Consider the following 27,275-nt stretch of genomic DNA (forward strand, 5'->3'; position numbering starts at 1 on the left):
GCTGAGGCTTCAGGCTGAACAAATTCAATGCAAGCCTAACACAAGTCTTGTTTCTCCTATTAATTTCTTCTCAGAACAATAGGAAACAGCTATTTTTAGAAACTGTACACACAAACACTAATTTTCAACTTTGGCAGACTTTATTTGAAACATAAGGTTCAGATACAAAAATATTTTGCATCTTATGAGCACTGATGGAATTCTGTTGTGAACAAACTTGCTCACAGCGCAAAATCTGTCCAAAATGTTTTGAACCTTCACCCCATCTCCAAAAACACGGCTTCCCACCCAGAGAAAGAGCATAGCAGAGAGCCCACCCTGAAACAGTTACCTGGCCGGGCCACTCACACAGCACGCCAAGAATCTTCTTCTGGATGGCATTTCAGCTAATTTTGAAGAATACTTAACTCTAGACCTTTTGGATCCTATGGCATTGACTTAACCATCATGGTATTAGCTAGTTTGACACTTCTCTACCTCTAGGAAAGTTCAGATTTGCCCTGACTTAAAACTGCAATATTCCCAGAAAGGAATTCCTCTATTCAAACAGCCCTAATTAACTCCTGCTCAACGTTTTAGATTGACATCCAAATACATTAACACCTATCTTAAAGCAGAGTTAGTTAAGTACCACCTGACATCAGTACCAAAAAAGCTGCTTTCCCCTTAGCTTAGTCAAGCAGCTTAGAATATTGTACTTCAAGTAGTATGACTGAAGGTAAATATACTGCTGTTGTTTGGTTTGTTGTTTTGTTTGTGTTTTTTGTTTTTTTTTTTTTAAACTCATTGCATGCTTTTAAAGAAAGAAACTTTGCAACCTCAAAATTCCCTACAATACAGTGTTTTTACAGAACTTAATTCATCGTCTGCAGCTATACAATAAAAAATGGAGATAAGTATTTTTCTTGCTGTTGTTTGAAGGATTTTACTATTACACTTATCCCATTATATCTCAAAGATAAAGAACAGTTATTTTCCCACTTCTTTCTTCTGAAGAGATATTTAAATTTTCCAGAATTTGACTGTCAAAATCCTTTTATTTCCTAATTTTACAGCATTATCTAGATATTATCTGCCTAGAGTTATGCAATATCATGATATACAAGAGATAAAACATAGGGTCAAATATGCTTTTTTCATGAGTCCTTGGCCACCATTTTCTATCAAGGACCAGAAACTGCATAGATTTAGCTCGTATCTAAAGTTGCTCCTAATTAACAAAGGCCAGGCCTGATGCTATTCTTTTATTTATTTATTTATTAAATGAGTGATGTAGGTAACTACAAAAGCTCTGAAAAGAAATGAGAAATGGTAAAGGATAAGCAACTCAGTGCAATTCTCAATGCAACTCTATGTCAGAAGAGAGTACGTACAATCCTCAGGAGTACAGAAAGGAATTAGGGAGCAAAAAACATTTTCTCTCTCTCCAAGTAAGGCACTAGTTATCAGATACTGGCTTAACTGGGAGTTCCAATAGTCTGCTTCTTTTAGGAGACACTGAAAATTTAGTGAGGATGCAGAGAATTACTGCCTACAGAGTACAGAGAAGTACTGTTTCAAGGTTATATGAAAACTCAGCACTGAAGGTAAGCGGCTCACTCTGTTCAGCAGATGAAAGAAGACTGCCAGGTGACTTGACTATGACATCTAAAAAAATCACCTCAGGCAGAAATTGCCATGTCCTTTGGGATATTTTTTTCAAGCAGAGAAAAACATAAAAAGGACCACCAGCTGGAATTTAAAACCAAGCACATGCAAATATGAAATTAGTTACTTTTTTTTAAAAAAAAAAAAAAAAGATAACGGATGGAGTTAACTATTAAAATTAATTGCAAAAGAAATGTTAGAGCCCTCTTGATGCCTTCAAATCCAGGCTGGTTGCCTTTTCGGAAGGTACCCATGAGCCAGGTGCAAACTGTGGGGTTCAGCACAGAGCTAACAGGAGAGTTATATTCCAGCACTTGCTCACAAGGTCAGACTATGCAAACAGTAAGTGTATTTTAGCCTTAAACTCTACAAATTTATTCACCCAGCCATAAGCAAATCTGAATGGTGGAGCTGTAAGCACTTAGGGTGGGATATCTCCTCCCTAACATCAAGCCATCCAGAAGTCTGTTGTCTAACCTAAACAAGCCGGTAGCTCCTCTCAGTGGTGGTACTTCCAGAAGTGTCCTCTTGCAGTCCGACTGCCCCTCAGCCTGTCCCTCTCCCTCCATGAGGTAAGGAGGGAGCCCCAAGGGCTACGTGTCAGCAAGAGGAACCCAAGCTTTCATTATATTATATAGGACTATTGAAGACAAAAACAAGAATTGGTTACTCAGACACTGGGAGTGAAATCTCAGCCTGGCTTAAGTCAAAGGGAGGTTTGCCTTTGACTTCATCAGGATAGGAGTCCTACATTTACTGAGGAGTTCCCCATACGGCAGTAGCAGCTACTGGCCTTTTAGTCAATGCCCAGTATCCCACAGGGCAAGGTGTCCCTGCTCCAGGGAGCTCACAGTCTAAAACAAGGAATAGCAGAGCAGTACCTGAGGGCGTTGGGGAGGAAAGTGACCAAATAGTATTTGTCAGAACTGATTGGTGATGGTATGCTATGAGGTATGCTGTTCATCAGGCAGCACCAGGGTTACTGGAGACAAAGAAAGGCTCTGTGAAAACAACTGAAAGGAAGATGACAAGATTCCTCAGAGGTTTGAAGAACATCTCTCCCAAACACGCAAGGTAAGTTCATCTTACAAGGCATTATATATTAAAGCAAAAATAATACTTCACTGTCATGCAATCTGAATCTCTTTCAATGAGAGATTTAAAATATTTAACGTGTGTAGCAAAGCACAGTTAAACTGAAGCGTTTCCTTACAAAAAAAACAATTAAAATTAAATTCATAGCAAAATAGCAGAAAAAATAATTCATAGCAAGTGATGTTGCAATGTGACAGATCATTTAATGGGCTATCAATGTAGCCCAGACTTCCAGCTTTAATGATGGATAACTTTTTTTAAATAACCTATATAAGAGGAATCCAACAAGAGAAGCCTTGTGATCATCCGCCCTATCCCACTCCCCTTGATGTTTCTTGTCTTAATGAAGTAACTTATTTCTATACGACCTTAAGAAGCTGGATACAATTTTAAATGGTTTTGCACATAGAAAGATTGCCAGCAAATAAATGTTTTCTCTTCCAAAATAATCCCATAAGTTTATTTGTCATTGCAGTAGTCTCTGAATACAAGCCAAAGAAATATTTTTGAAAGTCTAGACAGCTGTGCATGATGCAGTTTTCTGAAATTTACTCCAAACACTTGAAAAAGAAAAGCCTAGTAACTGGAAATAAGTGACAGAGCCACGGAAGAGAAAGAAATCAGAGACTAAAGCTACATAGCAGGAACTATGGACAGACAGCACATAATACGTCAGCAATTATCAATGATTTAAATCCAAATAAGGAAGTGTTTCTTCTGTGATCATCAGAGGAAAAATTATAGGCCAGATATGGGGCATTACAATTTTGAAAAAAGGACACACCTTCCTTAAACCAAGAGAGACAACTGAAGCAAAACATGAAAAAGATTTTTTTTTCCTGTTAAACACAGTTCTGTTAGCAGTCACAGCGTGCCTTGTTTTGAGGGCACGTTGCTGCACTCATGCAGGGAGGAGTTCCTTTAATCCCAGCCACTAAGCTTTGGGATACAGCTACAACTAAGAAATAAAAAAAAAAAAAAAAGCAAAAACAAAACCACTTTTTTCTTTGAGTCCTTTCAAGCTACAAATGTATTCTGCATTTTCAAAAAGTGACAGGCTGGCATCGACCAGGTGATCTCTCCTCTCACCTTTTCAGAGGCAGGAAAAAATGCAGATAATACAATAAACACAGATGAAGTTCTAGCAAGTCTGGGATTTGAAAAGTTAACTTGTAATTCTATGATTCCTTCTAAACAGTGTTTAGCAAAACTTGCTGCAACAGAAGTGAAAACAAGGTAAAGTAAGATTCAACTCAAGCCTCCAGTATAGATGGTCTCGATAGTGCCCACTGATATTTCAGTCTAAATAATTTGGAAGAAAAATCACACTTCACACTTCTATTAGTAGTGTGAAGCATAACATGAAAGCCTTGTGTATATAGGTAAGTCATAAGGACAAGAATGAAGTTTTGAGCTTTGCTATGGGCTAGTCTAAAACACAGCTTTAATTAAGGGATCACAAGACAAAGTCATAATCTGGTAGTATCACTTTATGAAGAATATCCTGTCTTATCAATGATTAACCATTTAATAAAAATGCATGTCAATGTGATTGCAGAAAACAGTCTCTTGAGTATATACTTGATTTAATTAGAGCTTCAGTACAGAGTTTTGCAGCAAGACAATAACTCTTAAAATACTTGTAAGCTACCACCCATTTTCTTTTGGAGAGACCATCATGACCTGCCATGAACGCAAGATTTACATATTTAATATATAGTCATGTAGAAACAGATGTATTAATACTGCACATAATATAGAAAGTTGAAACATAGAAACAAGACTGATTTGTGACTTTGACAGACTTTTCATCCTGAAGTATCATTTGAAGTCTCTTATCCATCCATCAGGGACTGCAAGAACTGCGTCCAGATTCTCATTCAGACAAGGAGAGATATACAATACTAAACCTAAAAAGCTGAACATTAAACTAACCATGATCTTTGACCAACTCATCCAACACCTGACTGAATAAAGAAGCCTTATCTGTGTGATTAAGGCAAAAAGAAAAATACCATACAGAAAGGAAAGCAAGCAGGAAACACTAAGCTATCAAAATATTTAGTTTCATACATTCAGTCTTGTGTAAAGGGCTACAAATGTTCAAATTAATGCACTGTCTAACACACAGAAGTATCAGATGCAAAGGTATTAGCTAGCAAGCAGCAATGTCAATCCCTTTCTCAGTTCTACCACATCTGACCCTTGGTTAGATGATGGGATCAACCAAGACTGGAGACAAAATAACAAAGGTCTAATTTTACACTGAGTTAATAGGTCTTTTCCTCTTCCATTGCCACCTCCCTGTCAGATAAGAGGGCAGGGGGGAAAAAAAAAAGAAAAAAAAAAAAAAGATGTTTTAGCATTCGTGCTTAGAACTGCATGGAATCCACAGCAAATTTGCTTGAGCTACCAGTTTAAAGAAAAAAAGCTGAAGACTTTTCTAAATATCACTGGACATGAAAGTCATGCTGAGTTCACCACTTCTCATGCACTCTCAGTAAAAAGGACTGCAGAAGCTCAGTTCCTACCTCAGTTATATTTCCACAGTTGAACTACTGAAATTGCAGAAATGCAGAACAAGCACTATTTGAAACCTTATTTATGTAAACACAACTGAGAAGATTTTGATATCTTTCAGGACACGTCAGCAAAAGCACCACATTTTACCCAGCCAAGGCACATAGCTAAGAGAAGCACTGCTCGTGGCTTGGCAGTTCCCACAGTCCTGAAGCTTGCACACAGAACATTTCTGACCACATTGGAAGTGACACGAAGCCAGATAAATATGTATTACGAAAATGTTTTCTCCCAAGGTAAGCTCAACCCACAGCACTGAAAAGACGCCCTAGTTGGGTGCTCACCAGCCTGCTCTACACATATCCCACCCAGCTAACCCCTACTGCTCTGGTATTTACCCCTCTGTGAGCAAAATCCAGCATCATCACTCTTCTTGGGTACCCCCTCTTCTTCTCTTGGGAGCAAACTGTTCTTCACAACCCAGGTACTAAATAAGCAGCACTACCTTCTCAAAAGCGGGAAGCCTCAACAACCTTCCCTTCAAGGGACAGCAAAACTCACAACCCACCGTGCTAGTGAAAACCCATTTTCACCTGTTCCACAAGCCTGACACTGCAGAGCTGCTCCCTGACACTGCAGCATGAGGAGGTTAAAGTCCAGCAGAGGAGTAGGGCAGGGAGCTGGGAGTTAGCTTGTCTCATCTCTTGACCACACGCATGGCAGGATTATTATTATTAGTCTCTCTGGAGCATCAAAAAAATCCAGAATAAACACAGCAGACCCTGAGCCAAAACACACCCTTAATCACAGCTCCTGTGCTGTCAGCTGGCCTATACAGAGCTGGCCCAGCTATTAGGGACACACAGCCGAACCAGATAACACTCTGTAAAGGTCTCAAAACCACCTGCTTTTTATTTGGCATAGCACTGGAAAGATCCAGATCAAAGGAGCAGTTGCCAGCACCAGTGTAAAGATGGTGTAAGATAGAGAAATAACTTCTTGAACATTGATTAGGATCAATCTGTAGCTTTTTAGACAATTCAGGATCCACAGGGCTCCCCTGTAATAACCAAAGGACATCCCTGCCCTTCAAGACCTACCTCCTTTCCTTTCTCCTGTGCAGTGTTTCTTTTTTTCTCTCATCTGATCCTGTTGTTACGTCAAGCCCATAAAAAATGGATCTCTTGCATTTCTCTTTTCCACACAATATTACTAGAACTCTCTGACAAAGTAAGTCTAAAGACTTTAGACTTCACTTTTCATCATGTTTTCCAAAACTGCATTAAGGAGCAACCAGGCAATCACTGGTAGACAGTGAGAAGCAGAAAAGGGAAGATCAATAGGTAAAGGCAGTAATCCTTTATTCTAGTGAAACAACAACAGGAATAATTTATATGACTGCAGGCTTAATTATCTGTGTTCTCACACGGTGGGATTTCATGGAGTGTGAGAATACCTGGTCTCTGTAAATTCATTCCTGTAAACCCCACTTGTGCAGAAAATCTGGGTCAGCCTGGTTCTCTTAAAACATTTTTCTTCAAACAAGTCTCTTATCCTGAGGTGCTCTCTCTAGAAAAAACGCCATCAAAATTCAACAGCTTTCTAGAACTTGCTTCATTTGGAAGGCAGGTGGCCCAGACCCAACAGCAGCCCAGCGGCTTTGCTTCCAGAGAGGCATTCAGTGGTGCACCTACAGACATCATCAGTTTTCACATATGCAGGTAGACATATTCCCCAGATCATTTCGTTGTATGTTTGGCACTAAAAGCTGTCACTTAATGCAATACTGAAACCATATGAATTAAAAATGAGCTTCTTCATGATTGTCTGTGTATACCTATAATAAACTACTTCAATATTCAGAGCTTGTGGGAATGTGAGTGTAATTCATAAATTATGAACAAGATTTCTTCAAGCCGGGGTAATTATTATACGTATATAGCACTATGCAGAAATGTAATATTTGTGCAGAAATGCCTTACTAAAATGTCAATATTATAAAGCCTACAGTAACTGATGAGATTAGTTTGGACAAGAACTTTAGCATATACGAAACAACACAGTGGGATGCTAACAGAGGCAGTCCAATTCACCAGCTGTAAATTACAACTGTTTTTCCGCTGCTTTCTAGTCCTCCATTGGATCCAGCACAACGCATGATTATCTGCGCCTCTTATAAGGACTATCATTAAAAAAATGAAATCTTGTGATGCAGTTCACAATAATGCACAAGTCACAAAAATATTCACAGACAGGAAAAATATTTCACAAATATTTTATGTAATTATGGCCAAAACAAACAAAAAATGTTACATAATATACAAATCATATTAATAATTTGAAAAAATATTAAGTGCAAGCTTTTTTTCCTTGATGTTTTGTCAAACAACTTTACCTCCATTACAAAGGAAGCAAAAACCTGCCTACTCTGAATGACATAGATATGTAGACAAAATTGAGACAATTTCTAGGAAATAACAGGCTTCCACTGGAATTGAAAGGAAATACTGCAATCTATTTTAAATTATTTTAATCTTAATTTTGAAAGTGTTTCATTTCAACCAGTTAGACATGCAAGTTTCATTTCTACATTACAACAGAAATTATTGTGATCAAAAACAGCAATGATTGCTGTAAATAAATATATACATTTGCGGTTGTTTGAGAAGCCATCCCATTCTATTCTTAATGATGCTTATATACTTATTTAAACCCCTATACATAGAGACAGAAAGGACAGGGGATTTGCTGTTTATTTGTTGTTGTTTGCTTTTGAGGGACAGGGTTGATAACATCATCTTAAACTCTACAAGCTTATTATACAGTTAAAAAGTTTTATGTTAAAAATGTATTTCAGTAGTTATTTTAAAGACCATTTATAAATTGGCCAACTAATGAGCAATTAGGAAGCTGGAGATCCTGTTGTTATGAGAACCAACACTGCCAGTTTTCCCTCCCTCTGGTCCTGGCAGGTTGCTGTTCACAGATGCTGCAGAAGATCACTGTTTGCAGACATGGCACATGCAACCCCGTGCAGCTTGGTGGAAAGGATGTACATTTTTGGGGACCTGCTGTTCCATGAGTATCTATCTAACATCTTAATGTTGTCTGTTACTGTGAGATCAGAGGCCTGCATATGTAGAAGTTTCATTTTTTAGATTATACTTATAACCAGAAAAAGCTCAGAGAGGAATAAGAAGCCCAGCATGTTCCATCAAAGGTATGGTTAAACAAAGGTTATGACCTTTAGCACTGAGATTATACAAACAAAACCAAATTAATGTAATGTGCTCATCCAACTCCTATATTTCAATTTCAGCTAGGTCAGGAAGTTGTCCATGGGGTTATGAAGCTAATTCTGGTATTGGATAATCTGCTGTGCAGCCTTTCCCGGTGAGATGCTCCTTCTGGAAATCTGATCTCTTGTTTTGCTTTCCTTTATTTTATCTTTAGGGATAAAAGAGAATTCAAATGGAGAAGGAAATATCCTCCGTGTATTTCACAAGTACACCCGGAGTTTTAAAGTCAGTTTTAAGAAATCGTTTACTTAGAGTCACAGAATCACAGAATGGTTGAGGCTGGGAGGGACCTCTGGAGGTCATCTGGTCCAACCCTCTCCTCAGACAGGGACGCTGAGAGCAGGTAGCCCAGGACCATGTACTTCTTTGCTAATTTAACGTTGCATTAAACAGTTGTGCTTCTATAACTCTTCTGTAGGGGAACTTTAGGTGTCAAGTCAATCTCTGAAGAGCATACTGTTTTACCCCTTTGCTTCTACAGTCAGTGAGTTAAATGAATTTCAGACATAACACGTAAAATAACCTTTACAAAATGCTTAACATTGAGGTTCCTTAGCCACCCCTTCACCAGCCTGCACAACTTAAAATTATACCTTTTTAGTACTGTAAATCTCAGTACAGGTATTAGAGAAAAAGACTAGCTGTACAATGCTTCTGGTGGTCCCTTAGTTCAAGTTGTTGAATGGATTCTGAAAGATGCACTGCAACAAACAAATAGGAGACTAGCTTGAGGACTGGTGCGCCCACATTTCACTCTTATGTCAGTCAGGAATTTGACTGTCACACTTAGATGGAGCAGTAACATAAACAACTTGTTCACTGGGAGTTTTAAAGTATATTAAGTACATTAGCTATAAGTTTCAGCTAGCATTTGCAAAAAGCCACAAGTTCTAGATTAGCAATGAAGACCAGATTCTGCTCTTATCCGCTCCAGTGTAAGAGACTGCCTGGCTTATAAAAGCTGACACTTGTACTGCTGTCCTTCCCACTCCCCACTGCACTGAGGCACAAGCCTCATAACTCAGCTAAGGTATAACTATCATAGAAGAAAATGTCCTTTCTGCAGACAGATCCCAAATCTGAAAAACATCACAAAAAATGGATTCCTACTGAAGTCAATAGAATATTTTAGGACTTGCAACAGGGTGCTTGAGAAAGAAACTTGGCTTTAAACTGCATTCAGATGCACTTGAGCATGGAAAGTGTCTGGGCATGGTTCAGTAATGTAAATTTAGACCTAACTATCCATAAACAAGAGGCCACAAGTCTTAGCCTGTTTCCTATGGGCTCTTAAAGTCTCCCCTTTTCTAATAACTTGGAATCTGCTGGCTAATTATGACCAAATTTGACTAAGGGATAAATATTGCAAAGGTGATTAATCTTTCCTACCATCTCTGTAAAAGTAGACAGACAGGGAAAAAGCAGTAAGGAACAGGCACAGAGCAACATGGTCCTTCTCCCCAAAGGCTTCTCAGAAGATTATAGGTTTGATTTTGGAAGCTGCTTTGTATTTGTCACACCCACTGAGGTCATACAGGCTCCCATGTCTCTGCAAACCAGCTCCTTCTGAGCAGAAATCACTTCACCCCTGCAATATGCAGACAATGCTGAATGGAAACAGTGCAGCCATTCTCACCCATCAATCCCTTTCTTCAATCATTTATTCTAGGGTTGGTCTTTTATTTTTTCCCCGAGGAGAGCGTGGTATAGTAGTGAAACATCCAGTTCAGTACTAAAAAGAGTGGACTCATCATCAGAAGTAACTATCTTGACATCAAGTTTACAAAAAAATCAAACTACAAACTGCAGTGCTGGAGCCCCCATCCACTTCTGACTCAGAATTGCCCATTGAGTCACCAGAGCTTGCTTCAGCTGCCAAGTCATCTCATCAAAACACCTTGTAGTTCTGGGAACAGCATCATGACAGTTGCTATTAGAGTTGTGTGACTTAACACTACAAACAGCCAAATTTTCTGCAAGCATAATTCTATTGTCTTCAGCAGAGGTGCAGCAGCAGTGAATGCAGATCATAATTCACACTGCACTGTCATAGAGCCCAATCTGTTTATAAAAAAAATAAATTGAAACAATACTTGCTGTACCTGGCTCCGTATACCTTTTGAGAACAGACAAAATCTTGTTCTGTATTAGTACCAATGCCTTTGGCTGCAGGCCACAGCACGCTCTTTATAACAATAACTGATCACCAGAAGAGGTTTTGGTAATGGAAAGGTTAAAACTGCAAAACTGTAGTGCAATTGCTATGGTTACCAGCATGGAAATAGAACAGACATTGAAGAATAAATTTTGAAATGTCTATCTTCTTCAATGGCAACAATCTACTGAGGTTGCTTGCATTGCTTACTGGGAGCCCAGTACTCTAAAAGCCTGAACGACGATGTGACCTTACCAATCATACTCATCTTCCTCACAATGTCACCAGCTTCCTGAATAAAGCAGGTTTGCATTCACTGAATATGTTTGGTGGTGGGTTTTTTTAATTATTATCATGCAACAATTTGGAAGGACAAAGTATGCTTTGGATAGGTAATCTTAAATTTAGGAGCCACTAATCCTTTTTTTGGCAGAGCTCTGACAAAGGCTACAAAGAATGTTGTGGAAGAGGCTTATGAAGGCCTCTAGACTAGCTTCCTGTAGATGTGGGGAAGAAGATGGACATAAGATGGACAGAAGGAGCCTTCAGACCTTGATGGACCCTGTGGGCAGGTGGACAAATGTCACATTGCTCCCTACACAATGCAACCATCATATGCTAGGTTTATCTAAATGGCAACCTGTGGCCAAGACACCACCCCTACTGTGAAGAGGATGAAGAATGGCTGTTGAAGGACTGCAATGTGTCAAAGCAATCAAATGCTTTATCCTCCTTTTAGGCCCAAGCTGCCTGTGTGGGTGAAGGCAGAATTCAAAGCCACCACCATCTCGTACACAACATCTGGAGACAAGAAGCCACCTCTTGCAGCTACAGCAGCTGTATCAACCTGGCTGCAAAGCAATGCAGTACCCATCACAGTTCACTCCACACAGTGACACTGTGTACTATACGTGAATCAGGTGCAGAGCAATAGGGGATCATTGGTTTGCTTTGCATGATTTTGTTCTTTTTTTTTCCCTTAAAAGAAATAGCAATGGCTGAAACCTGCTTGTACTGAGAATGGTCTTTAACCAAAGGACAATCCATTGTATAAGATCTTGGTTTTGCAACAAGACATACACAAACCAGTGAGCCATCAGGCAATTCAGTTTTGGGAATTTCCACCCTTGCCTACATAAACAAAGTTAAAGGTTTGTGACAGCTGCTTGTGTTTTGATTATCTCTTTCGGGGTCTCTGAGTTCAAAACCACATTCTAGAGAAGCAACTGGCAGAAGGAAATTATTTCTAACAGCCCATCCATAGAAAAGGCCCCATTATTATTATTAATTACTCATATTGCCATAGAACCTAATTGTCCCAACCAAGAATAGAGGCTCACTGTGTTGCATTCAATACAAACAGGCGGGCAAGGCCAGGCCTTGCGCCGCGGAGCCTGCTGCCTACGAGCACCCAGGCCAAGCTCCACGTTAACTATTGCGAGTTCTGCAGGAAGCCTGCCCAACACACCCAACAAGGTTTTGGCTGGCCTGAGCTCCCAACCACCTATAAAAGCCATGCCTTGCAGGATTAAATGAACGTTTCCCACATACGGCCATTATAAAGGGCAGCCCACCCATCAGGGCCCAGTACAACCACCCGCGGCACGTATCTTTCCCAGATGTAGCAATGGCAACAAGGGGTGCTTTGTGGTAAGAAAGCTGCCCGGGGGCAGTGGTGGAGGAGAGGCATGGCTTGTACTTCACGTGGGGAGCTGGCTGGAATTTGTCTTCTCCTGCAACGAACAAATGGATATCGGGAAAGAACAAAAAGGCGCAGAAGAGAAGAGCTGTGTTTTGGAAAGGGCTAAGTGGGAAGGAGTAGGCAGACTGCTACAAATGCCACAATGGCAGCCAGGAACGGTCAGCTTCCAAAGGGGCAGGGAAGAAGCCAGAAGTGGCAAAAGAGAAAGAACTGCTGGGGAAGAGAGACAGGGATGCTCTGGTATCACCAGAGTATGTGGGAGAAGGACCAGGAGAGGCTGGAGGGTGAAGGGGACAATCCCACAGGAGGTGGGGATACAGGCAAAGCGCTGTTGATTGTCTCTCGTGAGAAGGACTTCACCACTGAAGCACTGCTGAATAATGAACTGAGAAACCTAATAGGCTTCCATAACTTTCCTAGCCTCATTTTTCCTTAAGTTTTGATTGTGTAACAGTAGCAAAACTACCAGCTAAACTGTTCCTAACTGGTCTTACTGGTCACACTGGCACCAGTGGGAACTACTGCCACTGCACATGCTGGCCAGTGAGTACAGGCAGCTGATTTCTTTGTTTTACTCGTTGATCAGCCTTTTAAAATGGAAGGATCTTTAGAAGATAAAGTATTTGATTAGAGCTGAGAAAATTTCTGTTTTCTTTGTGATTTAGCCCCAGATTTCCTAGGAACTTACAGCTGAACAACCGATCTCTGCACAGCTTTTGGGCCTCCATTACTCATCTGTAAATTCTCTTTATTATTCCTTTATAGCAAATCCCCAACAAGATTGTCTACTTCCACAGTAAAATCTCTAACCTTTTATATATATGCTTAAATTCATTGTGCCAGGCAGCACAGAATCCCCAGGTGCTACTGTCAGGCAATAAATAACAATTTATCCAACCCTGCTGGGATCTTGGGGGCAAAACAGAAGCTCATGAAACGAGCAGTATTTTGATTTTTCAGAATGTTTGACAGAGTGAAGTCTGTTCTTTAACAGTATAGCAATTGTTTTATGTTGGCTAACAAAATTGCATTTCAGTAACTACAGACTGTTTTATGCTGATGCACATTTTCATCACCACTATATACATCTTGTCCCTTTCGCCTGTCCGACACGCCGTCAGTGACTACTCCAGTGAGTTTTATTTCACCGTAGGCTCTTCCCAGTGAAGACCCCAGCCAATGCCAGCCCCTGTTTGGTCTGGAGGCAGTGCCCATCCTTATAGCAGCCGCTGAGGTCGTGCTGACTCACTGCCTCCAGCCTTCGCCTGCACCCACTGCCAGTGCTCCGGGAAGCGCCCTGCTCCACTCTCCACACAAAGCACCAGACTGCAAGCTCTGAGAAAGGCTGCTGCTCAGATTTTGGACTCCTATCCACTAAAAAAATAACTGACTGAAATAGAGGCCTCTCACTCTTAGCCCAATGGCATTCCTAAGGAAATAGCTGAGCTGAAGAACCTGGCCAGAGAAGAATCTCTGCCACAGGTTTTTGGGGCAGAACTCAGGTTTCCATCTTCCAAACCCACTTCTTTCAGGTGGGATAATTAGAAGTTAGTTACTCACAGCAAGCAGATCCTTGCATAATAGCAAGAAAGTGACAAGTGTATGTGCCTAGCCCAGCTGGAGCTGTGGTTGCCTAACAGAAGTTCTCACTGGTAGAGAAACCAGGGGCTCCACCTCAAGAAGAAACTTGCAAATAAGGGATCGTTACAAAAGTATATGCAGCACAATCTTCAACTGCAGCTCTTCCTGTTATACCCAGGGAAAGGGTTATTTATACCCAAACAAGGCTTATATGCTCATTTTAGATTTAAGGTTCTTTTCATCAGTCTAATCTGATACAAAGACAAATCCAACAGCAATAAAGCATAAGAATGACTCTGAATGGATATAATCTCAGCCCAAAGAACAGCGAGTAAAGTACTTTTCAAACACCAAGTGCCAAAGGTCTGATTTACTCAAGGTGTCATTTCATTTCATGATCTTGAATGTATTCCTCCATGCTACTGCAAGCAAGAAGACAGAAAATACTTGAAACCACAAATTATGAAGCACTGTTAAGTAGATTACAGCAAAAAAGTGTAAACAAGGGAGGCCTAAAGGTGTATCCTGAAATCTACATATAGTCAACCAAACAGAAGTGGTCTGTCATTTCAAAGTATGTAAGCAAAAAGATGTTTCAATACAAGATTGCTCAGTCTGCTTAATAAAGCAAGACTGTTTTCCATGATAATTAAAAAACAGATTTTAGGGTCCAAATTTCCAGGTATCTGAATCTGGTAATTCAGGTCTGTCACTTTAATGTGGTTTTTATTTTAGGAATAGTAATCATCAAAGAATATATAGCATCGTTGTAACTTTGAATTCATCCCACTTGGAAAAATGTTATCGCTTAACTATCTTGTTCCAGATTTGCTCCTATTTTTACACAGCTAAGCTTACAGCATGTTAAGTGAAAGTCTTGTTATTACCAGATGGCAGTCATCTGCCCTTAACTGGCAGAAAAAAAATAAGAACTTACCTAATGCCCAAGAAATGGAATTACCTAATGCCCAAAGTATCAAACTCCTAACAGATCTAACGTGCCTCCATCTCCCATATTAGCATACATGGAAAATTATATACAAATCACACTACTATTTTTCTTACATATAGTTCTATACCATACACATTATTTCACAAAGGAGTCCTTGTGACCATATCTTTACATTTCACTTTAAAAAACTGTCACTACGGACACAGATTTATGACTGTAGTTTTTTTAATAAGTAACTGATCTAGTGCACATTCTCAGCTCACAGAAGATGTAAGATACATGTCGGATAAAAACTCATTCCTTCAGGTTTCTGCCTTTTTGTTTGTTTGTTTGCCTTGCCCTTATGCATTTGGACCAAGTCAAGTGCACACACATGATCAGTAATTGAAGCTCAGCTGAGTTATGACAATTCATCAAGCTGCAAGAATAAGATCATGTGTTTGAGACCAAGTAATTACAGTTATTCTAGTTCTCCCTTCTTTGGTGAGAAGAAATGCAAATTCTCAGTTTATAACACATTTTATCATTTACATCTTGATGACAGTGGTGTTTGCCAGCTGGGCACAGACTCAATAATTAAATTGTTGTTCCATTTTACCCTTGACATGCACATAAAGCCAGGACTTCAATGTCAGTCTCCAAGTCATACCTGCTATAAATGATCCTGAGGTGCAATCCTGAGCATAGGGTATATTGCTAAAGGTAGCATTCTTCACTTGAGATTCTTAAATGAAGCCTTTCCTAACAGTCTGTAGGTGGGAATCACATGCATTATGAAGGAAACGAGTGAATGCAAATGTTCCCCCAACTAGACTCAGGCCAACTCTGTGTGTTTGTTATCAGGTTCTATCCAGTACAACTTTTTAATGCTTTGTAAATCTCCATGAGGTACTCTGCATACGAGAAAAACTTTTCCCACCCATCTATAAAACTTGTCTTTATTAAAGCCATGAATTATGCAAACTACAAGCTATTCAGAGCACACTTTTAATAAAAGAAAACAGAGATTCAAGTTGGGTAATAATTGTTAAAGTATCCTGGATTAGCCATCAAATTGAGAACCAGAGGCTATGCCTACACAGAGAGTTTAATAACCCAACTGTGAACTCCCCATGTGCCCACACCTATACTCATACCAAGTTCTCTCTAGCCCTCTTAACACTGGAGTGCCAAAGGCTGCGTGTTTCTTGCTGGAAACCTGAAGCCATGTCTTGGAGTCTGGCATCCTGCGTCTTGCCATGAGGATGTGAGTAGAGGAGATGTCAGTCCTGAGCAAGACTAAATCCAAATCATGCTGTGTTCATGTTTGGCCAAAATCCAAACTTTTATAAATGAATTGTTTCACCAAGCCACCTGTTCCCTTTGCCTGACCCAAAATCCTACCTTCACTCTTAGAGATTTGCTGCTCCTTCTCCGTCTTCCTAGCTGAGCTTTACAACTACTAGGAGCTGTTCTTCCTCCTCCAAGTGTCCAAAACAGAAGTTAAAACTGCTGCTGTTAACAAAGTCCAACTTCCTTCCATGGATGTAGCCATCAGTCAGTGATGACAAAGAGCACTTCACAGTTCATCACTGACATTTAAGCCTATCCAGAGTAACTAGGAAAACCAAGGAAAGGCTGTGTGCTGTGGCTAAACTTCCTGAGGTGCATACTGAATGCACAGCATTGCCCCTGCCGCGTGTTATCTGTGATTTCTGAGAGCACAAAGTTAAAAATGAACAAACACACACACACACACACAAAAACAAACAAACAAACAAAAAACAGGAAGGAGTTCATATAATTTAGTTGAAATTAACCCAGAAATGACTGAAGTGAAAGGTGACCAACTGGTAACTGAGGACTTCTTTTATGCCTCTGGGTTAAGCACAGTGTTATATGTATTACAGCTAGCGCTGGAAACCTACTGGTTGTGTAGATGGGTTTAACGTGGCTGTACAGCACAAGGACAAATTAAGTGTGATTCAAAGGCGAAAGGAAGAAGGAGAGGGTATGGCATGGCTGTGTGGGTAATGGGTTCCACTCCCAGCTCTGATCACAAGGACTCAAGTGCATTATCTAACCTTGCCATGCATCAGTTTTCTGGCCTGAGGTTAAATAAATAAATAACCCCAGAAACAAAACAATGGAAAAAAAAATGCAGGGTTGCTTTTTGCAAAACATTATGAAAAGATACCTTACTGTGCACTCCTTCAGCCAGCCAAATTTTAAAACTGCCTTAGAAGTCATCTTTTCCAGGATGATTTTAATGGTGAGGCTGCTACAAAGCAGAGCTGACAAATCCTCTGCTGTTTCATTTTCAGCCAATGTTAAAAAAACATTTCTAGAGTATTTCTATGATTCTCTCATGTCATTGCAATACCAAGACAGAGCGTGGAAGGTCTGGTCTGCCACAAATGGACAGATTTCTTACATTCACACAATGACAAAAAGGATCTTTAACATAAAAAGTTCAGTTCAGTGTCTAATGGAGCATCAAATCTACAGTAATTAAGATATAAGGCAGAGACTGCAAAAGGGAAGATAAAAGTGTATAAACCATCATGGACATGAGATAAACACTAATCTAGAATGCACGGCAGAAAATGAAAGGCTGCAGACAGGAAGGAATCACAAGAGAAATGCAGAAAATGGGAATAGACCAATTTCAGTCTTAGCAAAAGCCTTTTGGTGTTAATAGTCTTAACAGGTCTGTCCCAAAACCATAGATTTAGGACAGTGGCCTGATTTTTCCTTTAACTATTAAGTTTGTTAAACTTTAATAGTGAAAGACATTTGGAAACACATACATTAGAATCCTGAAATTATTTTTCTTAATACTACCCCTCCACAGAGAAGCACAGTTCCCATTAAAGCACTAACCTGCAATCTAGCTCAATTTCTACCTGCTTACTTCAGCTTTAGACACCTGCCCTTGCTGAGATGTGTTTTTCACCTTTGGAATAGTCCTAACTGCTTCCATCTGTAGCTGGTCTATACTCTGGACTGCTTTCACAGGACAGTATGAAAAATTGCTCTTTTCTCCTCATAGTCATCTGCTGTGAGTGATGCAAGCAGTCCTGGGTAAAGGGACAAAGGGAACATTCTTACCTTTGCATGCCATATCAATTCCCCTAAATTGTGGACAGGAATATACCCTCTCTCCTCCCCCATAAAATATAGTGGTGCAGAGTTCAGGAGGAAATGAGGAAAGAAGAGGGAAAGAAAGTCACGCCACAAATGTAAGGCATTTCAACAGAAATGAATACTTGCTTTTCATCTGTGCCATTATAAATTAAAATCATCCCAAAGAAAAAATGTACAGTACAGAATCATACTGAATTAAACATCACCCCCTCACGTATCAGACAAATAGGAAAGGGAAATCCATAGCAAAGCCAACTTTTTAATGAAGCCTACAACTTAGCAGAGCTATGAGGGACACAGAAACACAGGTGAATTAGATTTCATTCCCATTGTCCATAGGCCAAACAAAACACCAATATGAAAACATGACGGAAAATAAGCTGCTTAAATGAACACATATGAGATTAAAAAAAAAATGAGAAGTTATTTGAGAAGCAGGTTGCTTTTCTAGAATCCCTCAATACAGCCAGAAAAATATCTGATCTCATGTATATTTTCTCCAAGTGGCAATTGCATAAGGTATGTAAAAGTTGGCCAGGTGCAAATTTAGTCTATGCATCTGACTTTGAGAATGCTCCTCATTTTACTTTGATGAATGCTCACAAATTACTATTTCATGCCAAATGTTATTTTCTCCACCGCTGTTCTGCCCCCAGTTGCATTTTCCATAAAGCCAGGTGTTCAGTCTGACTGGTGTTCTGCAGACAGACTGCACCCACACATACCTTAGAAGGCAAATCTGCACTGCAATACAGAAGGGAAGGAAAAATATTTCACATAAAGGAAGGTGAAAAGATGGTAGTGAATTATTTTTTTTTTAATTCATTACAAAAGGCTTAATTCCAAACGGATGCAGACTTATAGATTAAAGACTATTCAGTGAGCCATCATTCTGCATTCACGAGCCTTAAACAGGAAGTACTTCACAATAATGATGCCTGGCTCCCCCATTAACACTTCAATCAGTCATTTTAGATTTGGTACTAATTCAATATTTTATAGAAGATCTATGGAAAATTAACTTTTCCATGACATAAAATCCAGTTGCAACTCCCAGTTATCTCAGAGGAGCTCAACACATGGTGGATTCACTCCAAATTCCTCAGATTGGCGAGGGATTTCTTAGAAGAGTGAAAGTACGAAAATGATTTAACTATGAGGAGAAAAAATAAACTCAATTCAGAACTATTTTAGTAGTATGTGAACCCCAAGCATTTAAAGCTGACTATCAATATTTAAGGGTTGGCTATTGCAGGAGGTGTAATAAATCACACGTTTTTCTGCACTGGCTCATAAGGATACAATGCAGTTAGTGAGAGCAACTGGCAATGCAGGTCCTTGGGAAAGCAAAAAAAAGTTCATCTACATTTTTCTTTGCATGCTGCCAAAGCTCCAGCAAGAGCTCTAATTTCCCCTAAGATGATTTCAGCTGCTTACGTTTTCTGTAGGCTAATACACAGCATTCATTTCCTTTCCGAGGAAGCCATCCTGCCACAATTTGATAAGCATCCCCTTTAACATCAGTACCTGTTTAAGCAGCTCATTCTGTCCCCCTATTTCTCTGGCATTCATTCCTATCCTCACGCTGACTTTTTGGCTATGTAGGTAAAGCATTTTATGGGAATGTATTGTGAACCACATCATGTACCCAGGTCTGGTTACAGACAGCATACACCCCCCTCAGTTATTTTTAACTGAGGTCGCTTTTCTAGCTAGGTGGGACAGTATAAACAGATGCACAACTGAGAGCTAGAACAGGGGCAGGCATGACAAAGGGAGACGCAGAGCTGTCTCACTGAGAGAAAAGCACATCAAACTACTCCCTTACTAATGCTAGGTCAATGCAGGCTCAATGACAATCAAGAGAAAGTGAAATTCAGGCATGGAGGGAGGCTATGACTCTGCTAACAGTCACTATTTCCAGGCAGCAGGCTGTTATATGTTGGGTAACATACAGCGAGCTGCTACTGGAATTGAACTGGACATAGTGGGCACTCTCAGAGACCTTGCATTGTCTTGCTCCTTTCTCCTGCCTTTCTCCTCTAGTCCAACCTCCTGCTCAAGGCAGGGTCAGCTCTAAGCTCAGACAGGGTTGCTTAGGGCTGTATCCAGTTGGGGCTTGGTAACTCCCAGGGAAGGAGACAGCACAAACTCTCTGGGCAACCAGTGCCACTGCCTGCTCTCATGGGGAAACAGTTCCCCTTTAAATCCAGCCTGAACCTCTCTAGTTTCAATCCATGCCAGTTCTCTTGTCCTCCCACCATGTCCCACTGTGAAGAGTCTGGCTCTGTCTTCTCAGCATCTCCTTGTAGGCATGGGCAGGCTGCTGCTGGGTTCCCCCAGATCCCTCTTTCCCAGGCTCCCTCAGCCCATCCTCACAGGGGAAGCGCTTCAGCTCTTGATGATCTTGGCGGTCCCCTGCTGAACTCAGCCCAGACTATCCATTCCTTTCCTGTACTGGGCAAAACTGGATGCCATTTTCTAGGTGGGGTCTAACAAATGCCAGTTCCAAAGTAATCATCACTTCTCTCAGCCTTCTCAAGGCTAAGGTCCTGCCAGCACCACCGAGGATGCCATTAGCCTTTTCACTGTTAGAGCACACTGCTGGCCCAAATTCAACTCACAGTCCTCCAGGATCCCCAAATCCTTTTCCACAGACCTGCTCCCCAGTCAGTCTGTCCCCCAGCCTGTAATAATTGAACATAAGCTTTGCAGGGTGCTGCTTGACTTTGTTAGGACATTCCTTATAAGTACAGCTCTGAAAATGAACTGCTAAGATCATCTTCAGATTCTTTTTGTTGCAGACCTGTGCTTAGGTCTGAGGAGAGGAAAATACAAAGTGATGAATGAAGAGCTGGAGAAACACCCAAAGCTTTGTCAGTCTTAGGGCTCTTCTGGATCCGGTTGCTGTGCAAGCCCCTGCGTAACAGCTCTGTCACTGAAGTTCTTGCATTGCCTTCCATGCTCTCCTTTCCGTGTGTAACAGTTCCCTGTGCTGCCCTGCTCTCCTCTCCTAACCAGGCCAGCTGTGAAAGGCAACTGGGTAAACACCCTTCCATTAGCAGTGTATGCACACACAGGCAGCACCAGCTGGGCTCTGGAGGAGACAGCACTGCAGCAAGCGTCTGACCGCTGTCCATCCAGGTCTGCCGCTCACGCACCCTTTCCCTGCTCTCACCTTGGAGCTGGGTGCTAGGCAGCACAGCCCTTCTGAGTGGCACGGCGTGGAAAGGCTCACAGAACCGAGTGCTGAGAGCAGGATGAGGTGTTGGAAATGCTCACTTCATCCCACATACGCTGTCACTGAAAGGTGTACGTATATACTGAGGTGGCATCAGTTCACAGCTCTTAAGTTACATATTTGGGACACGTTCATCTTTAGGGGGAATTCAGAAAATCTCACTGGGATGTGTGAGCCTCTTCACACCTTACTAAGCATCCTGTGCTGCATACAGGTGCATAGAGTGACTGCCCATTTAACAGGGCTTTATTTGGGACAGGGAGTCTTCCCCTCTGCTGTTCTGTCCTTTTTGGATCGAAAAAGCCCCACCAACTGTACACTTCAAAAGGCAGAGAGGAAACTGCAAACACAGGGCTTCAGAGAAGAGTGTGGGAGTCAGAGGGACAGCACTGTGCCAGGGGACTGGGGAGATGGAGCTTGAGTCACCTGCATGAAAGTAGCACAGGCAAGAGCAGAACAGCACAGAAACTGTCAGAGGGAGCTTCAGCTCTACTCCTCAAGAACCCTTTCCAGTCACAAGCCAAGAATTATTTGTGGAAGCCACATTGCTAAACTCACTAAGTACTTCATAAAACAATGATGCAACATCTCTGTGAGGTAAAAAAACCACAAATTTTTGACCTGCAAAGGATAGGGCTGCTCACCGATAGTCTGGTTTCCGGTAATTTACCAAGGATATTTGGGTTGAGTGTAATATGAACACTAAACTGCACCTTCAACCTAAAAATCAGATAGCCAGCTCTATGTGTGATCCAGGGGAAGAGCTTGTCCCCACAGAGCTACATACATAGAAGCCAAGCAGCTGAGTGAGAAGCTGCTCAAACTAGTCAGCCAGAGAGTGAAGGAGAACTTGGGGATCTGCTCAGCTGCTATGTTCATGATTTGATTTTTAAAGAGAAATCTCTGCCTAGGATTTCCCAGGCCTAGATGCCTTGTATGGTTGGACACCAAAGCTGCCTTCAATCCCCGTTTTATCACAGCTGGAGGTGACTGACATTTCTCCCCTCTAAAAATATTGCCAGCCACCAGTGAACAGCAACTAATCACAGAATCACAGGATGGGTGAGGTCGGAAGGAGGGACCTCTTGAAATCATCTCATCCAGCCCCCAGCTGAAGCAGGGACAGCTACAGCAGGTTGCCCAGGAAAGAAGATCAATATGAAGCCATTTTACCCTTCATTAAAAGAATGAAATCTAACAACAGAGATTGTACTTACAGCAAATGCAATGTAAACATGTAAGACCACAAATATGAGACTGGAAAACGGTTTCCACAGAATATAATAATTACACTCTCACCCCCATAAAACAGTGAAAACAGAGTACCTTTAAGCACATGACAAACAGCGATGAGTCTTATTCCCTGCACTCTTATTCACAGCAGGTTAAACAGCACAGCTAAAGCAACCTTCTGAACAGGGGCCCTAAAACTACAGCATTTTTACTGCAGGGTCAAAATTCCACTAGTTTGAGATGTAACTGAGCAAGGCACGGCAACATATCTTACAGACTGGAGAAAAAAATATGAACATTAATACAGCTTTAAAATAATAATGTTTTGTTTAACACTATTCCTACAGTCTTGTCTAACTTCAGGACCACCAATGCTCCATCTTGTAACACTGAAGGCTGTTAAAGTCAACACAACAGGGTGTATGTTTTCACATTCCTACTATTCTCTCCGTTTTTGAAAACGTAAGGTTGTTAGCTGATAGATGTTTTGAGTCTTTCCAGAACAGCTTACACATGTAATAACTGCTCTATTTTGGAAGAAGTATTTATTAGGTCACTGTTTAAAACTTCAAGCTTTTGTAATGTAAACCAATGTCATGCCCCAAAACATTCAAGTCTTAGGCTACAGCAGAAACCTCTGAATAAAGCACAAGAAACATCGGAGCTTACTATAATAATTCATTTTGCATGGTGCTTAGCATATATTCTATGTACAAGTATTAATATTTAATGTAATGTATTGCAATTTGCTTTTAATTCTACATCCTATAATGGCCTTACTTTCCTATCTCACCCTCCAGCAATGGAAATTATTGTATAGCTGAGGCTCTGTATTGCAATCTGTACGGAAAAAGCCCCACTGAAGTTCACTCGAGTTTTGAACTGCCAAGGAACATAGGAGAAGAATTCAGATCCTAGATGGCTAAGCCATGACTAAGTAGGCAAAGACAGGCAGCTCTGTCTGCTGAGCAATAAATGCAATGAGCTTCTAACGGCAGAAAAAAAAAAAGAATTAGTAATGAAATAATTCAGAAATGAAGACTTGCCTCAGGAAAAACATAGGATGAGATTCGACCCCAGTAAATGAATCTGTTCAGAGAAGAGGTAATGGCCCTACACATAATTCTGCCCACACCCAAGTACCTACTGTTCCTCTTGAATGGACAAACCATTTGTTTCAGTATAAATCTAAGGCCTCTTTCCTGTACCCCACCATGACTTCAGAGAGGCTACAGATGTAGAGAGGCAAGAGCAGAAGAACAAATCCTCACTGACATAGCAGGATCTTTCCTAGCTCCTGTCCAGCCATGGTGTTTGATGTCCCGCCTTGCAGACCACACCCAGGCCACCGTCCTGGATGTTCTCTGCAGTGCCTGCTGGAGACAATACACTAGGACCATCCTCCACACATTTTGGAGGGAGCCTTAATAAAAAGCTGGCTTTGAGCTGCCTCTGCCATTTTGCTAGAGAGCTTTCAGACAGAACCCTACGACCACAAATCCCAGGCCCCCAAATCACAGCACAGCTTGCCCAAAACACCTCAGTCTGAATTCTGCCTTGCTGATGTCATCAGAGGCATCGTTTGCTCATGCACACAGTTAGGAATCTGATCTGCACTCACGGAACAGTCATAACGGAGGTGTTTACAGAGAAGATGAGAAAATACATTACAGCGACAGGAAGGAATATGAGCAAATTCTCTTTGCAGGGCTGCATGTGCGGTAAGAATCAGTGTGGTTTCACCTATAAAGGATGGAAGCAAGAAGAAATCTCTTGCAGCCCACATGGAGGATGGAGATGCCCTATCTGCAGGGACGGAGAGCTCTGGAATTGAGAGCCCCAGACCTGAACTGGAAACTGGAGTGACTCCATTCTTGCTTGGCATCAGGCAAGCTACAGGATTCTCCTCTTCCTTTCTCCACAGATATCTCAGTGTCCATGCTGTGGTTCGCACAGCATGAAGGCATGGCCCTGCAGGACAGCTTCTGGGCTGCAGAGCACACAGTCCCATTGGCTTTGAGGGGAAGTAAACAGGAAGAGAATTTGTGCATGTTTCATTTCAGTTAGCCAGGCTGACTGATCCCTCTAGTTTAATAATTTAAACTCAGTTCCTTGCACTGTCCCTTCTATCTGTGGCCATGTGTATAAATGTGTCATCCCTAGTTTCTGATGAGTCTTCTGTATAATAGCTAGCTAGACAGCTGCTTCTCTCTCTCTTTTTTTTTTCCCCATAGAAATCGCCTTGTGTATTTCCCCCATGATTCTGCTCCTCTATTAATGCCGGGTCATTTCAACTAGCATTGCCTTCATGCCCGTGCAAGTCACATATCTCCACCCCTGAACCTGTGACTATTGATTTCAAAGTCCTAAGCCTACTGCATAGTCTCAGCAGGGGTGGGGAAGCAGATATCAAGTTTAAGTAGATCGATAGGTTTTTCTGAAAATTAGCTTTCTTCTTCTTCTTGAAAATACATTTTTAAACTCTTCTGGTCACTAAGCCAAGCCTGTAGCATAACACATTTACCTGCAAGTAGAATAAAACCTTTATTTTATTAAAAAATGCTTCTAAAAGTGCATCAAAGCTAGTACTCTAAAGAACATTCATATATAATCTTAGTACTCTAAAGAATATTCATATATAATCTAAGTTTACAAAGTGATTTCCCTCCATATGGAACGTGTTCATGATTTCTGACTGAAGAGAATTTCTGCACGTTATATATAGCAATACATTGCTTTTAAATTTGGAAAAAAAATCTGTTTAATGCTTTACCGTCTCTTTTTGAAATATGTAATCATTTATGTTCCCATACAGTATAAAAATACTACCAAATGTAGGGACGTGAGTGCTGCATGTGTGTGTACACATACTCCTTCCGTAGGTCCTGTGCATGTGCACTGTCTCAGTCTCAAGTTATTTCCCTTAATGATGACTACAGGAAGAGCGATGATATTTCAGAGTCATGTTTAGCCGAGCCAGAAGGTTAGGTGCAGTCATTCCTACCTACTTTATACTTCGGGGGTTACAGAAACACGTCCGAAAGATGAAGTTGAAACACCCCTCAGATCATTTATCATTTCGGCATGACGCAGAAGTTTAATTCCCACTGACTGGGGGTGACCTCAAGACTACTGTACAGCTACTTTGCCTCCCCTTAATGGCAGCGCTTCCCCAACGCAGGGGAATAAACCAGGTCTATAAATAACTTCAAAAGGAACCGTCTCCCTCCCCGTGCACTGCAGACGCCTGTTTACACAGCTCCCCTGCCTATACACCCTAGGTTTGCCGAGCTCTCATCCTCCGTGCCGGCCGATCCCCTCTCCGCACACAACGCTGCGGCGATGGCTTGAGGCACCCCGGTGCCGCAGACGCCCGGTGCCCCAAGCTGCGGCTCCGGCGGGGATAAGGAGGCGATGCCGGGGGGCTGCGGCGCTGTGCGAGCCGTCCCGGAGGCCGCGGCTCCCCGGAGACCCCCTCCTCCCGTCCCCGCCAAGCCCCGCGGCCACTCGGGGCCTTTCTGCTCGCCCCGCGGCGAGGGGCTCAGGCGGGGACACGCGTGGGGCGCCCCCGCGGCTGCCCTGCGAGGCGGGGGGAGACAAAAGCCTGGGCTCGCTCACCTCCTTCAGCTGCTCCAGCTCCTGCTTGAGGCCGTCATACTCCGCCTCCAGCTCGTCGTACTGCTGCTTGAGGGTGAGCTTCTCCTCCAGCACCACCAGCCCATACTCCGCCGCCTGGATCTTCTCGTGGGTCGTCTCGGAGAGCTCCCGGGTCAGCCGCTCGATCTCGCTCTTGTAGTGGTCGGCGCCCTGCAGCACCTCCTCCGCAGCCATAGCCCCGCCGGCTCTGCCGCACCGCCGGGCCGCCGGGGCAGCGAGGGGGCGGGCGCGGCCGGGGGGCGGCACCGGCACCGCCACCGGCACCGGCGGCCTGGGGATGGCGGCGGGGACAGGGATGGGATGGGATAAGGATGGGGGTGGGATGAGGATGGGTTGAGGATGGGTTGGGGATGGCTATGGGGATGGGTTGGGGATGGCTATGGGGATGGGGATGGGGTCCGGGGCCGCCGCCCAAGCCGCCCCCGACCCCGCCGCCGCTCTCGCCTCCCCCGGCCCTGCGGGGGGCTGCCCGCGGCGGGGGCGGCTGGGCCGGGCGAGCCCCGCGGCCCGGGGAGGCGGCAGCGGGAGCGCGCCTCGGTGCGGCGGCGGCGGCGGCTGCTGCCGGGGCGCTGCTGCTGCTTGCGGAGCCCGCACCCCCGCCTCCCCGCCGCACGGTCCCTCCCCTGCGCTCTTTAAGGCGCCGGCGCCCCGGGGTTTGGCGTGCCCCCCCCCGGCAGGCGGAGGCAGCCTGGGGACGGCGCTGCCCGAGCCCGCCGGGTGCTGCCGCCGGCTGGCGGGACCCTCCCGGTGCGGGGATTATGTCAGTTTTATGCTGGCTGCAGAAAGACAGATGATACTTGCCCGGCACAAAACTGGGGTGGTGCAGACAGACAGTAACTGATCCCGCACAAAGCCCGCCAGTAAAAAGTTAACACGTCGGATTAGGGGCTCTTTGCATATCTGAACTGGAAGAGTGAGTTCAGCCAGGATCAATGTTATAATGTCTCGCATCACAGCCTTTTTGATTTGGTACTAGGAGTCTTAAGCCCAAATTTATTGTTTCTTGAAACTATGGCCTGCAAACAAAGACCTTATCCTATCGGTATCGACCAAGCTTTGCTATAAGT

The 27,275-nt window shown here is 42.5% G+C and overlaps 1 protein-coding gene across 13 annotated transcripts in view; it reads right to left on the reverse strand.

Moving 5' to 3' along the window:
* The window catches only part of BICD1 (BICD cargo adaptor 1), a 177,139-nt gene extending 150,521 nt beyond the window's left edge, over positions 1–26,618 (reverse strand). For 3 of the 13 annotated variants that reach the window (XM_013173047.3, XM_013173049.3, XM_048058651.2), the window contains exon 1: positions 26,170–26,570. In XM_013173047.3, coding sequence (XP_013028501.3) covers positions 26,170–26,382 — 213 coding nt within the window. In that variant the 5' untranslated portion in view covers positions 26,383–26,570. Of the gene's footprint in view, positions 25,076–26,169 lie in introns of all 13 variants that reach the window. The other 10 variants (XM_013173046.3, XM_013173048.3, XM_013173053.3 and 7 more) reach the window with 7 other exon arrangements.
* Positions 26,619–27,275: the final 657 nt, after the last annotated feature.

This window comes from Anser cygnoides, chromosome 1 (assembly GCF_040182565.1).
Source record: "Anser cygnoides isolate HZ-2024a breed goose chromosome 1, Taihu_goose_T2T_genome, whole genome shotgun sequence".
Taxonomy (NCBI): domain Eukaryota; kingdom Metazoa; phylum Chordata; class Aves; order Anseriformes; family Anatidae; genus Anser; species Anser cygnoides.